General features: G+C 52.0%; 1 protein-coding gene across 1 annotated transcript; it reads left to right on the top strand.

The window, feature by feature from the left end:
• Positions 1-4,775: 4,775 nt before the first annotated feature.
• TAC3 (tachykinin precursor 3) lies at positions 4,776-12,424 on the top strand. The gene is made up of 7 exons (XM_059404923.1): positions 4,776-4,941; positions 5,499-5,617; positions 8,702-8,810; positions 8,999-9,028; positions 9,521-9,574; positions 9,954-10,028; positions 12,185-12,424. The coding sequence occupies exons 2-6, from the start codon at positions 5,504-5,506 to the stop codon at positions 10,025-10,027; spliced, it is 381 nt and encodes a 126-aa protein (XP_059260906.1). The 5' UTR covers positions 4,776-4,941; positions 5,499-5,503; the 3' UTR covers position 10,028; positions 12,185-12,424.
• The last annotated feature ends 441 nt before the right edge of the window (positions 12,425-12,865 follow it).

Here is a 12,865-nt window from a genome sequence, read left to right as displayed (position 1 = left end):
GCTGAGGTGAGCTTGGGAATGCAGGGTCCCCTACACCCAGGAGTTGCCCCCTCCAGCCCCCCAGCTCATCACTGGGCCCCCCAGCACATGTGCCCCCCAGCATCCTCTTCCTTTCTGCACAACAGAGATGCTAGGCTTCTGCCAACAGTTTTCTTGCTAATCACTGCCCAGCAGCTGGGGCCTGCAGCTGGTGGCACTTGCGGGGGTGGGGAGGCTCCCGATCCCAGACTTTCCCACCCCTAGGACTGCCCCCCCTTCATTTATTTCCCTTGGGTCACTGCCATTATTTTTTTCTTAATTTTCAACTGTCTCGCACCATCTCGTCCCCTTTTCTCTCACTAATATCAATACGTAATATTTTGTATAATGCTCTGAATATCTCCCCTTTCCCTTAATATCTGTTTCCTTATAGACTCTGCTTGTCTCAGCCTCTCCCACCCCCGTCTCTACCTTTAGGGAACAAGCAGCTCCTGTGTTTGCCATAAAATGTAGATGTGTGCTCTGTGAGAGTGGACAAATGGCTGCCTTTGTTCCTGTCTCTGGATGTCTCTCCCTCATTTCACCATCCCTACCTTCCTTGCCTCTTGCCTGTCTCCACCACTGAGCTCCCTGTGCCTTGAGGCTGGGGTTTCCCTCCACCTCGAGCTTCCAGAGCTTCCATCATCAGCAGGCGGCTCACAGCCCCAGGTAATCATGCCTGCGGGAGCCCTGATTAACTTCTCTTCTTGCCTGTAGATTAATCTCGCTCTCTGAGCATCAGTCCTGTTCCGGCACACCCGGCTCTGGGCTGGTAGAGGGCACAGGGAGTCTGCTTTTCCTGGGCACGTGGGGGGCTGTGTTCTGAGAGAGGTGAGCTCAGGCTCCCAGTCTGCTTCCCGCTGCCCCCACCCTCCCGCCCCAGCTCGCCCCATCCTTGACTTCTCAGAATCAGGCCGAGGAGGAGGTCGTGTCTGGCGAGAGGGGGCTGGTTACCAGAGCCTGGCCGCCCCCGCTCTCCGCCTCATCTCCTGCTCCCAGGGCCCAAATTGTCGTCACTTTCCTAGTGAAGTGTCTGGTCATTTTCAGAAGCAATTTCAGGAGAATATGCAGCTGCTGCTCCCCATCCTGCTCTCCTTCCCCAGGGCTGAAGGCACTGTCTGCTCTCTGGACTGGGGAGAGGAGGGGGGGAAGGGCTGCAGTCCCTGTCACCCTCCTGTCCTCCCTCCAGCTCTCATGTGGACTGATGCTAGTCTGAGGAAGGGTGCGGGCTCATCTCCTTTATTCTCCCATCCCTCCCTCCCCTGCGTCCCATCTCTGCCTCTCTTCTGGGGTCAAGGAGTGTGGGTTTTCATCGCCCGAAGCCTCTAGGGGGGCTCTGTTGTCCCACCTGTGCGCTAGGGCTTGAACTGGCTCCACCGTGCCGGGAGAAGCTGCTGTTCTGCTGTCTTCCTGCTCGGTCAGTCCAGCATTCTTGAAGTCTGGGTGGTTTCTCTGAGGGCTCGAGCGGGGGGGCCTAGAGGCCCCTAGGCCCCGTGAGGAGCCATCCGAGTGCCTCAGCTCACAGCAGCTCTGGCGCCTTGTTCCTGGCTCAGCCCATCCCCTCCAGTTCCTTGTTGAGGGCCATCCGCCAGCTGTCGTCCGGCTGCAGGACTTGGCAGGACACAGAGCTGCCATCCTCCTGTTCTTTTCGGGTATCTCTGCCTAGGGTCTGGGCCCTCCCTTGCCACCCTGCAGCACCCCTCTGGGAGGCTGGGAGTGTTGCCGTGTTGCACCCGAGCCCTGCACGTGGCGGACACATGTCGGTCATCGTGCATCACAATGCACGCTCGTCGGTCCCCTCTTCTACCAAACACCATCTCGGCTCCACAGAACACATACTGTCCTGGCCTCATCTCCAAACCACCCCAGCAACAAAGAGGGGGAGCTCCAGTGGGAGGATCTGCTAGGGACCCTGCTCCTCTAGGCTGGTGATGGCTGTCCAAGACGTGGCTCCAGTGAAAAGTGTGTAAGGGAAAACCACCTAGGGTCTCGGGAGCTGCAACACGCACTCCACAGGGCATTTGCACACGGCATGTGGGGGCAACATGAAGCCTTGCCTGCCCCAGCCCTTCAAAGCCTCCCGCCTTCCTCACCTTTCTGGCTTCATTTAGCATCAGCTCTTTCAAGTCTCTGCTCATCCCAGAGATCAAGAGGAGATCAGTTCTCCAGTTCTCCCTGCCATGCCCTCGCTTCCCCCGTCCTCGGCTCCTGCCATCCTCTGTGAGAGGCTGCATCATCAAAGGACATTATTCATTGTGGACCTTTGCTGAAGCCCTGCTTCCCTGCTGCTGGGGTGCAGAGGCAGGGATGGAGGGGTGGGCAGATGGAGAGAGGCTGCCTCAGAGATGGGACCCAGGAGCCTTCAGTTCTCAGCCCTCAGTCTAACACGCCTCCTACTGCTCTCCACCCCATCTCCCACCACCCTAGGTCCCTCCAGCCTGCCTAGCCTGGATTCCCTTCTCCAGACTGGTATGGGGAGGAGAAAAGGTAGAGGATGGTTGCAATTAGAATCAGCACCTGAGCTTCTCCAAGGCATGAACCCGCCATGACATTTACATGTAAACAGGCTCCAGCTTCTACCCCTCATCCCACTGAAGGCTCCTAAGCCTGGGTCCCGGTCCATGGTTGGCCCATACAGCGCTGTAATTACCTGGATAATGGGAAGCTTTAAATGAGGCCCCACTAGCCTCTCACATTATAAAGGGGCCTTAAGACCCAGCTGCTGCCCTCACCAGGGGTGAGTGTGGGGCCATGTGCTGGCAAAGTAACTTCTGTCAGTGTGGCCCGAGTCCCAGGGTGGGTGGCTATTGGGGGTGTGGAGTAGAGAGGCGAGCATCTCAGCACTAGCAGCACTGAGAAACTCTGTGGGGGATCCACACTGTGGGCTGCAGTCAAGAAGGAAGCTCAGGCTTCCTTTTCTGTTTTCTGAGTAAATTTTTATTGAGCACTTATTATATCCCAAATACTACAGAGCTAAGGATCCAGTAGTAAAGAGAACAGACAAAAGTTCTTGGCAATGGAACGCGGACATTCTGGTGGGGTAGACAGGCTGTAAGTGAAGCATTTAGCATATGGGATGTAATTAATGATGAAGAGAAGAAACAGAAGGGGGATATGGAGTGTGAAAGGGCGGTTGTTTGAAGTAGGGTGACTGGGGAAGACGTTGGTGAGCGGAACATCTTTGGAGTAAATACACAACGGCTGTAGTTCTCCTCACTGCCCCAGAAGGAGAAGAGAGCAAGGTCCCAAATCTCCAGGTCTTTCAGAGAGGGGGAGCACCACTTCCTCTGGGAGAATTAATGGCTCCCTTACTGGTCAAAGTTCGTACCAGTGTAGTAAAACAAAGGGGAGGTTTGGAGTGAAAAACACACAAACAAAACCTGAATTTATGGCTCTTCTCTGGTAGCTGTATGTCCTGGAGCACGGGACTGACTTTTTTTTTTTTAAAGATCTTTTTATTTTTATTTTTAAGTAATCTCTATACCCAAAGTGGGGATTGAACTCAAGACCCCAAGATCAAGAGTCATCTGTTCTCCCTATTGAGCCAGCCAGGTGCCCCAGGACTGAACTTTTTGAGCCTCAGTTTCCTCCCCTGACAAATAGGAAACGCTAAGAGTGACAATGGCTCTGAAGCTGCTTTCACTTTGCTGTCTCCCCACCCCATCCCCGCCTGGTTCCCTTGAGCAGCATCTTCTCTTTCCAGTCCTCCTTCCATCCCAGCCCAGCTCTGACTCTGGCTCTCCCCTGGGGCTCCACCTCAGGTATGAAATGAACAGCATGAGCTCCTTCAACAGAGTGGGAAAGGAAGGAGAGGCTTGAAATGTCCAGGGAGAAGATGCCTGGCTGCATGGAGGCCGATCAGAGAGGGGGAAACATGTAACTGTGAGGAAATAGAAGCAGTTAAGAGATCAATGCTGAGCTGGGCTGGGCCGGACTGGGCCGGGCCGGGCCAGGGAGAAGAATGGGGGGGTGGTGGTGGTGACAGCTCCGCCACCGTGTTCTTTTCCTCCTTCCTGAGGTTCTAGCAAGAGGAATAGAAGTTAGAACTCTGGAAGAATGCAGCAAAATCAGGCTGATTATGGGCTGGAGAGGGAGTGGTGTAGGGAGAGGCATTTGCCCTGGTGAAGAGGGAGGCAGACACTGGAAGTTTCTGCATTATACAGCAGGGGAGAAGTGCTGACCCATCACTTGGTCCTCGGCTTGGTCAGCTGCAGCTGGAAGGAGGACAGGGGGAGAAATGAGAATGGGAAGGGATGCCAGACTCACCTCCCAGTGCTCAGGGGCCTGTGTCTGGTTGTCCCGGGAGTGTGGGAGGGCCAGAGAAGCACCTGCCCGAAATGCTTCTGGTCTGGCAGTTGAGCCTGAAGGTTTAAAGGGCAAGGAGCTGGTGGGTGAACAATGAGGAGAAGGAGACTCCGGGACCACACCTACTGAGCTATACCCAGCATGGACATTTTGGTACAAAACATACACAACATCATTCCTTAGTGCACCCAGCTCCGGAGCTGTTGGAATGTGAGCACACTGCAGGGCCTGTGTGCTCATGTGTGTGTGTGTGTGTGTGTGTGTGTGTGTGTGTGTGTGAGAGAGAGTGTGCGCGCGCCTGCAGCCTATAGCCTCCTTTTTCTCCACCAGCCTCCCCCCTCCCCACCAGCCACCCTGGGATTGGTGATTCGCAGCCCCTCCCCCGGTTCCCCCAGACCCTCCCAGCCTTTATCTGTGAGCTGGGCAGGAGGAGTTCCTGCCACATCCTCAGATCCCCTCCACTCCCAGCTTCTCTCTTCACGGAGGCAGCAATACCACCAGCCTGTGTGTGTTTGTGTGTGTGTGTGTGTGTGTGTGTGGTAGGGGAGTGGGCAGTGCTCCTGGCCAGCTCCCTGATCCTCTTAGACCACCTGCCCCAGGCTCAAAGCTGTTCCACAGGTAGGCACGAGTGGGAGAATGTTGGAGGGACTGGAGCTGGCACCAAAGGACAAAGACCAGGGTTAGGAGGCAATAGAGGTGGCAGCTTATGATCTCGGCACTGGGTCTAGGGAAGGGAAGCAGAAAGCGCTGATATGGGTTGGGAACCAGTAATGTTTGGAGACTGTGGGTTCAGACTGATTCTTCTAATACTAGAAAGTTTTGCCGAAGTCTTGGGTTATCTGGTGCTAGAAACTAGAATCCAGGATCCCTCCTTAAGCTGACTAAGAAGGCAGACCTGTGCATGTGCTACGAATCTATCATCTTCCTTGGGGGACTATTGCCACACAGCTCATTGCCAGGTGCTCGAGTGGGGAGATGTGTGATGGGGGAGCAGGGATACTGAGCCCAAGGGCTGGCCATCCTGCTCAGAGATACTCTCCTTGGACCAGGGCTTAGATGGGAGAATGGAGGCTGGGGAAGCAAGACAGATTGTCTCAGAATGTCTCCTGCCCCTGCACACATGCTGTATCCTCCCTCTGCTCCCCCATTCCTGTCCTGTCTCTCTGTCCTCTTAGGCACCATGCGGAGGGCCCTACTGTTTGCAGCCATTCTGGCCATCAGCCTGGCTTACAGTCTGGGGGCTGTCTGTGAGGACTCACAGGAGCAGGTGGTGCCTGCTGGGGGGCACAACAAGGTAAGACACCCCTTCTAGCTGTGCCCGCCCCGGCGGAGCTCGGACCGACATCACGAGAGCCCACACTCTGCCTGTTCCACAGCTGTTGAGAGGAAAGTGGGACGGGTGAGATTGTGAGCTCCCTGGGTGACGCACCAGAGGGTGGGTTTCCCTGCCTCTCCGGGAGTGTCATGTTCTCACTGTCTCTAGCTATGTGGTCTAGGCGGCGGGGGGGGGGGGGGTGGTGTCTCAGTCCCTCTGTGTGTCTTTGATAACCCTGTACCTAAAAAGTGCCCTACTAGTATGTTGTGCGGTTGGTTGATTGACTGGCAACCTGGGAGTTGGATCCCAGGGCCGGGGGTCAGCTAGGGTGGTCTCGCTCAGTTTCTGTCCTTTGCAGGGGGCAGATACTGTCCACTCCCTAGATGGGAGTACACGCAGTCAGAAATTCTCTCCCAAATGGTCATTTTTAAGCCATTTTACCTATCAGCTATGTATATCATTTTATTTCCAAAATTCAAATAAATTCTATTGTCCCCTGCTCATCCACCCCCAGTGATGTCAGGTGCTCCCAAGACCCCCAACGCCTTCTTTCCTTTCTCTTGCCCCCACTCTAGCCTCTGCTTGGGATAGGGGGCAAAATCCCTACAACACAGACTTGGGCCTGATTTCCAAAGTTTCTCTGAGAAAGAGAATAGGAGTTGACAGTGAAGGGGTACAGGCAGAGAGCAGGGAGGAAGTCTTTTCAAGGTTTTGAAATGAAAGCAATTACATTGATACCCATGCTTTTAAGATGATTATAGATGGAACTTATTACAAATTCAGTGTGTGAAGTCTAACTGCTTCTCCAGCTCAGATCTGTTTAGCATCTCATTATAGGAGGTTGGCAGAATATTTGAACAATCTGGGGAAAGCGGCTGCCTAGGAAGCCGTGTGCTGGGCAGAGAGAGAAATCAGTCTTCATCTGTACATGTCCCAGGGCACAATAGGCTGGTGGTGGCTGCTGCACCAGATCCAAAAGATCAGAACCAATTCAAAAATACAAAAAACAGGCATGCCTGGGTGGCTCAGTTGATTAAGTGTCTGCCTTTGTCTCAGGTCATGATCCCAGGGTCCTGGATCGAGTCCCTCATCGGGCTCCTTACACAGTGGGGAGCCTGCTTCTCCCTCTTCCAGTGTACTCTCTCTCTCTGGCAAATAAGTAAATAAAATCTTTTTAAAAATATGGGTGCCCAGCTGGCTCAGTCGGTAGAACACATTACTCTTGATCTCAGGATTGTAAGTTCAAGCCCCACATTGGGTATAGAGATTACTCAAAAATAAAGTCTTTTAAAAAACACATAAGGAGTGTCAAATATGGGCTGGCCCTTATGTTTGGAGCCCAAAGTTCCAGCTGGAGATAGAATATCTGGATATATTTTTCTAAGACAAGCTTGCTTCAAGGTCTTTTCCTCTTGGTTAATGAAAGGGAGAGATTGCCATTTCACCTTCCCTCCGACGGTCTGAGAGGACGAGGGAAGTTGGGGTGAGGTAGGGTAGGATCTGTGTGTGCCTAGGCAAGTGGGTTGGTATGCGCAGGGGTACATTCCATATAAATGTGCTGCTTGCGTGCTCAGCAACCCAAGGACATCTGGGCTCGAGAGAGAGAGAGGCACCGCTGAGACTCAAGGTAGAATCTCCAGATATGATCACGGTCACCGTTTCTCTGCAGCTGTAATTAACTGGCTGTGTGGTGTGTGCCCACCAACCATCTAGCTGTGCCCAGGTTGCTAAAAAAAATCACCAAGGCAATGAGGAGCCCCTGCCTGGCAGCAGATCCAGAATGGGGTTCATTTGTGGAGGAGAAGAAGAGTCATTCCGAACACATAGACTTCCAGAAATTCCAAATTCTGTGTAGAAAGCGATGGAAGCGGGGGCGCCTGAGTGGCTCACTGGGTTAAAGCTTCTGCCTTTGTCTCGGGTCATGATCCCAGGGTCCTGGGATCAAGCCCCACATCGGGCTCTCTGCTCAGCAGGAAGCCTGCTTCCCCCTCTCTCTGCCTGCCTCTCTGCCTACTTGTGATCTCTCTCTCTGTCAAATAAATAAAATCTTTAAAAAAGAAAGAAAGAAAGAGACAGAGGGATAGTCAGAGGCTGAAAACTATGGAAAAGAAAAGAGAGTGAGAGGTGGTGAGAAGCTTAGCCAGAGAAGCATGCACCACGAACACAGTGCAGGGTGGGGGGATTTGGGGATCGCAGCTGGGTGCTGGCTCTGTCTGATAGGGCTTTCTATGGATTCATGGCTCACACAGTGGGGCAACGATATCCTGGAGCAAACTGGTTCCCCATGTGCCAAGGAGAACAGAACATAAAATCTTTATGTTCTAATGGCTCTTCTCACTGAGATGTGGTGGTAGTTGGGAGAGAGCCCCAAGAGACAGTCCCTTTTGAGCTTGGGAGATAGAGTGTGACCAACTGTCCCAGTGTTCCCAGACCACCAGCTTAAGCACTAAAGTCCCCGCATCCCAGGAAAGCTCTCAGTCCCATGCAAACTGGGACAGCTGGTCTGCCTCTGAGGATGCCCAAAGCGCTCCCTTCTCCAGGGCTTCACAAACCTTGCTGGGCACACCTGTCACCTGGGGCTCTGGTTACAATGCAGGTTGTCGAAGTAGGTCCGGGATAGGACCAAGATTGAGATAATGTATTTCTTTTTTTTTAAAATATATATATTTTAAAGATTCCATTTATTTGAGAGTGAGATAGAGCATGAGCAGCGGTAGGGGTAGAGGGCAAGGAAGGAGCAGACTCCCTGGAGCCTGATGCGGGACTCGATCCCAGGATGCTGGGATCACGGCCGGAGCTGAAATTAGACACTCCACTGACTGAGCCACCCAGGCGCCCTGAGATACTATATTTCTAATAAGCCTACAGTAGTGATGATCCTGGTCTGTGGACCACACTTTCAGAGCCCACTTCTCTTCCAGTGTAAGCCAGAAGAAATTCTCAAAGTTACAGGATGTCAGGTTCAGCTGTGATGGTCTCAGGAAGAGGCTGTCCTTTGTGGGGAGGGGCAAATGGATTAAGTGCAAGCCTCCTGCCTCAGCCCTCTTTGTTTCTGTCTCTTAGAAGGACTCGGACCTCTACCACTTGCCTTCATCCTTGCTCCGGAAACTCTATGACAGCCGCTCTATCTCTCTGGATGGATTGCTCAAAATGCTTAGCAAGGCTAGCGTGGGTAGGAAGCAGCCCTGGGGAGAGGGGGCTGTGGGGCAGGAGTCTGATGATTAAAGAGGCTTGGGAGGAAACTTCGGGTGGGACGGAGACTGAAGATAGCTTGGTGAGTAATTGAGGGTTGTGCTCTGAACCCCCTCTGTCACTTTCCAGATTCCATTCCCCACCAACTCACTGTTCTTGCTTTCACAGATCCTAAGGAATCATCACTTCCCCAGAAACGTGAGTAGTGCCTTCTCCCTCCCTGTCTCTGCTGACCGCTTGCTACAGCTCCTTGGGCACGGGTCCCAGTGACTACTCTGGCTGGCCCCATCTCAGCTGGCCCAAACAATATGGTGGCTGGAACAGCTTGACCAGCCTTTCCTGGACGTGAGAGGTCACTGGGAACCAGAGGGAACAGGTGTGAGGAGAGTGATGGACACTCCCTCCATCAGCTGGTCATTGGGCACCAAGAGAATCTCATGGTGGCTATGAAGACTCTACACCAGGCATCTGTGGGGGCAGAGAATTCTTGAAATGTGGAGGAGGGAGAGGTGGGCAGAGAGGGTGAGCTTAGGGGATACCCTGATAATGAGGGAGTCATGCTGTGGCATGATAAAGAACCAAAGACCAGAAACCCAATTGCAAAAGTCTTGATACACGTCTGGGGGAACGCATCCTCATTCCCCACCTACCCCATGATCACTGTTGGCAATGTTGGCCCTTTCTCTATAGGTGACATGCATGACTTCTTCGTGGGACTTATGGGCAAGAGGAACATCCAGCCAGGTAGGTGTGGGTGGAGGTACAGTGGGAGGGCTTAAGGTACTAGTAAAGATATGGCAAAAGTCAAGGGCCTCATATTTCTCACCTGAGGGAAAGACAGGATTTCTCTTAGCTATAGTGAAGGTTCCCAATCAGGTTGGATACACAGTCCAGATCTCCCTGGGAACACAGTGGGGAGACCTTTATAAGCTAGTCCTGCTGTAGCCGGGAAGGAGTTGGAGGGGGGTCTGTCCTTCCTCCCCATCTCCCAAACACAGTGTGCCTCTTCTTTCCAACTCTATCTTCCAACACTACCCTTAGTGGCTAGCGCTTTGCTTTTGGGTCAGGATGAAGGTCACATTCAGAAAAATCCCTCCTAATTACACTATTTACTTTAACCCAGACACTTCTATTGATGTAAACCAAGAGAACGTTCCCAGCTTTGGCACCCTCAAGTATCCCCCCAGTGTGGAATGAGGTAAGGATTGTTGGTCAGGAGAGGAGAGGGAACTCTGTGTGTATGTTGGAACTCTGTGTGAGGTTGGGGGGTGGCTGCCAGAGAGGCATTTACTCTGACACCACAGGCATTAATACTCATAATTTTGCCCTAAAATGCACTGTCAGTGCCCAGCACACTGTCTGTCAAACATACCGTCACTCAGGGGGCATGCTTGTCTGAAGAACATGTGCACACACACGCACACATGTACATACACACCTGCCCCACTTGCCCTCTCTTGCCCCATTATCATGGACCCTGGCTGGCGCTCGAGCAGGCATGAGTCGTGGGACATGGGGAGCGAGAGGTTTTCCTTGTGGCTTCTCCAATGGTCAACTTCGGTTGTTCGGGTTCCGTTCTCTCATTATCTGTATACATGACGGAGAGACCGTCATCTGATAATTGCAGGCACCACAGCCATCTCCCGGGTGAAGTGTTCTGCCTCCTAGGTAGGCACAAGCCATTCAGATCTTGACGGGGTCTGCTGTGTAATTCTTCACAAGGGTGATTTAGGAAGAAATGCAACAAACTCTGAAATTTTAGGGGGAGTAACTAGAAACTATATCTGAGTTGCTCTGTGTGGTGTAATGGCTAAGAGCATAGCCTGCGTTTGACTCCTGATCTGTAGCTCACTGGCTGTGTCCCCTTGGCGAAGTTACATAACTGTTCTGTGCCTCAGTTTCCTCATCTGAAAAATGGGGGTGATAATATTATTTTACAGGGTTGTGGTTTTGAGGATTGGGCACAGGTAAAGTGTTTGGAACAGTGCCTGGCACAGCGTACACAGTGTTGTGTGTTATGATGATTGTGGTCTGGAAGGTATGGGTCATGTCCCAGTGTCCCTCCTGGCTGACTCTGGTCTGTCTGCTCTAGAGCTGTCTGGGCTGGACCCTGGGCTTGAGTGGGCTGACAGATCTCTCACTTGCTATGCGAGCATGAGAGTCCCCAGGAGAGTGTCTAGTCAAAACATGGAAATTTCCGTCTCAACCCCATCTTCCCCCACATAGCAATAGCAGCCCGAGGGATGGCTTTCTTTGCACTACCTTCTGAAGAAAGAAGGTGTGGGGGGGAGAAATAGAGAGGGATTGGAAAGCCCATGTTCCCACAGAGAGACTCCTGCCCCTCTCCCTGTGTCTCTGTTACCCACGGTCATTGCTCTCAAGGGAGACCAAAGGAGCAAGAGCTCTCGATGGAAGATGAAGCTTCCCATGCAGGGCTCCTTGGGCCCGGAGACTAGGTCTAGCCCCCCATTCAGTGCTGGGTGAGAGGGCACAAAGAGCCGTAATGACTGTAACTCGCTGATTACATGGTCCTTACCGTATCATTTTGCTCTCATTAGATGGTTATTTCAGTCCTGCCGACCGCCAGATAATTATACGGGCAGCTCTATCTGGATGACATACTTTCCCCCAGTGCTATGCATCGGCCATAAAGATAATTACAGTGCAATTTTGCCATAGTATTTTATACAAATGGTGGAAACAAGTGCATTGTGGAAATCTACTTTTAATGTTCGCCCGGTGAATCCAGGCTCTTTCAGAAGGGCCAGTCGCATAATTGCAGCCTTCGTAATCTCACCACTGATGGAGCATTCAACCTGTTAGGAGCCAGGAAGAACAGCACATAAAGTCCCTGGGGGCTGGCATTTAAAGGAGATTAGATGAGATGGATCAACACAGTTCATTGGGTCATCTTATTTCATTCATGTGAATCTGTTGACAAAGGACGTTATCCCTGGGCCTGAGCTTCCTCTGGGAGGTTTCTGGGAAGAGGAGGAGGGCATGGGTGAACCTGGGGGAGCATAAGCATCGGGACACAATGAATGGGGCTTTGTGTGGGCCTGAATCATGGGGATTCGAGGACGATAGATAGGGACCCTGTCACTACACCGTCCTGCAGGTGTTTGCAAGTAGCATGGTAAACATGCGACCAGAAAGGAGCATGCTCCTGTGGCTAGGATTTGGTCCTCTAGTTTAAAGGCTACACAGAGAGCTGAGGGCTAAGACTTCTATTCTCTTTCTTCCTCCCTTACACACTCCCCACCCCCCCAACCCACACATCCCTACTTCCCCAGCTGGTGGCCGTTGTGAGTTTTATGAGACAGAAGATGTGATTTCATATTTTCTGGTCCCCAGCACTCCACTTCTGGACCCCGGGGCTGCAACATGAAGACACCTGTCACCCCCTCCCAACCCCCAGCTGCACGATTTCCCTTTCTTTCCTCCAGCCTTGTAGCATCCCTGCACTTGGACTCCTTCCCCATCCCTCTACTCCACAGTGATGTAGAAACCACAGACTGAGCACCCTCAGTCTCCGTGGGCATTGACTATAGATTCCCTGAGGTTTCTGAAGTGTCCTCCATCAAAAATATGATGTCTCTCTCTACTCCCCAACAATAAAGGATTTTCAAATATGACCCAGAGTGTTGTATTTGTTTCACTGCTTGGCAGGGGAGGGGAGTGGTTCTCTTCCTTGACTCTTCCAGCTACATCATATACACCTACATGATATGCGTACATACATGTATCATAAATCAATGGAAGCATCTTTATTTTGTACATACATTGATTTTCCCAAAAGTGCCTTAGTCAGTGCTTCAAATAATTAGTATTGGAAGATTTATTTAGTAATTTAGAAATAAATGAACGAGGGGCACCTGGGTGGCTCAAGCCTCTGCCTTCAGCTCAGGTTATGATATCAGGTCCTGGGATTGAGCCTTGCATCAGGCTCTCTGCTCAGGAGTGAGCCTGCTTCCCTCTCTCTCTGCCTGCCTCTCTGCCTACTTGTGATCTCTCTCTCTCTCAAATAAATAAATA

This window comes from Mustela nigripes, chromosome 6, assembly GCF_022355385.1.
Source record: "Mustela nigripes isolate SB6536 chromosome 6, MUSNIG.SB6536, whole genome shotgun sequence".
NCBI classification, from domain to species: Eukaryota; Metazoa; Chordata; class Mammalia; order Carnivora; family Mustelidae; genus Mustela; species Mustela nigripes.
This window is presented reverse-complemented; position numbering and strand designations above follow the sequence as displayed.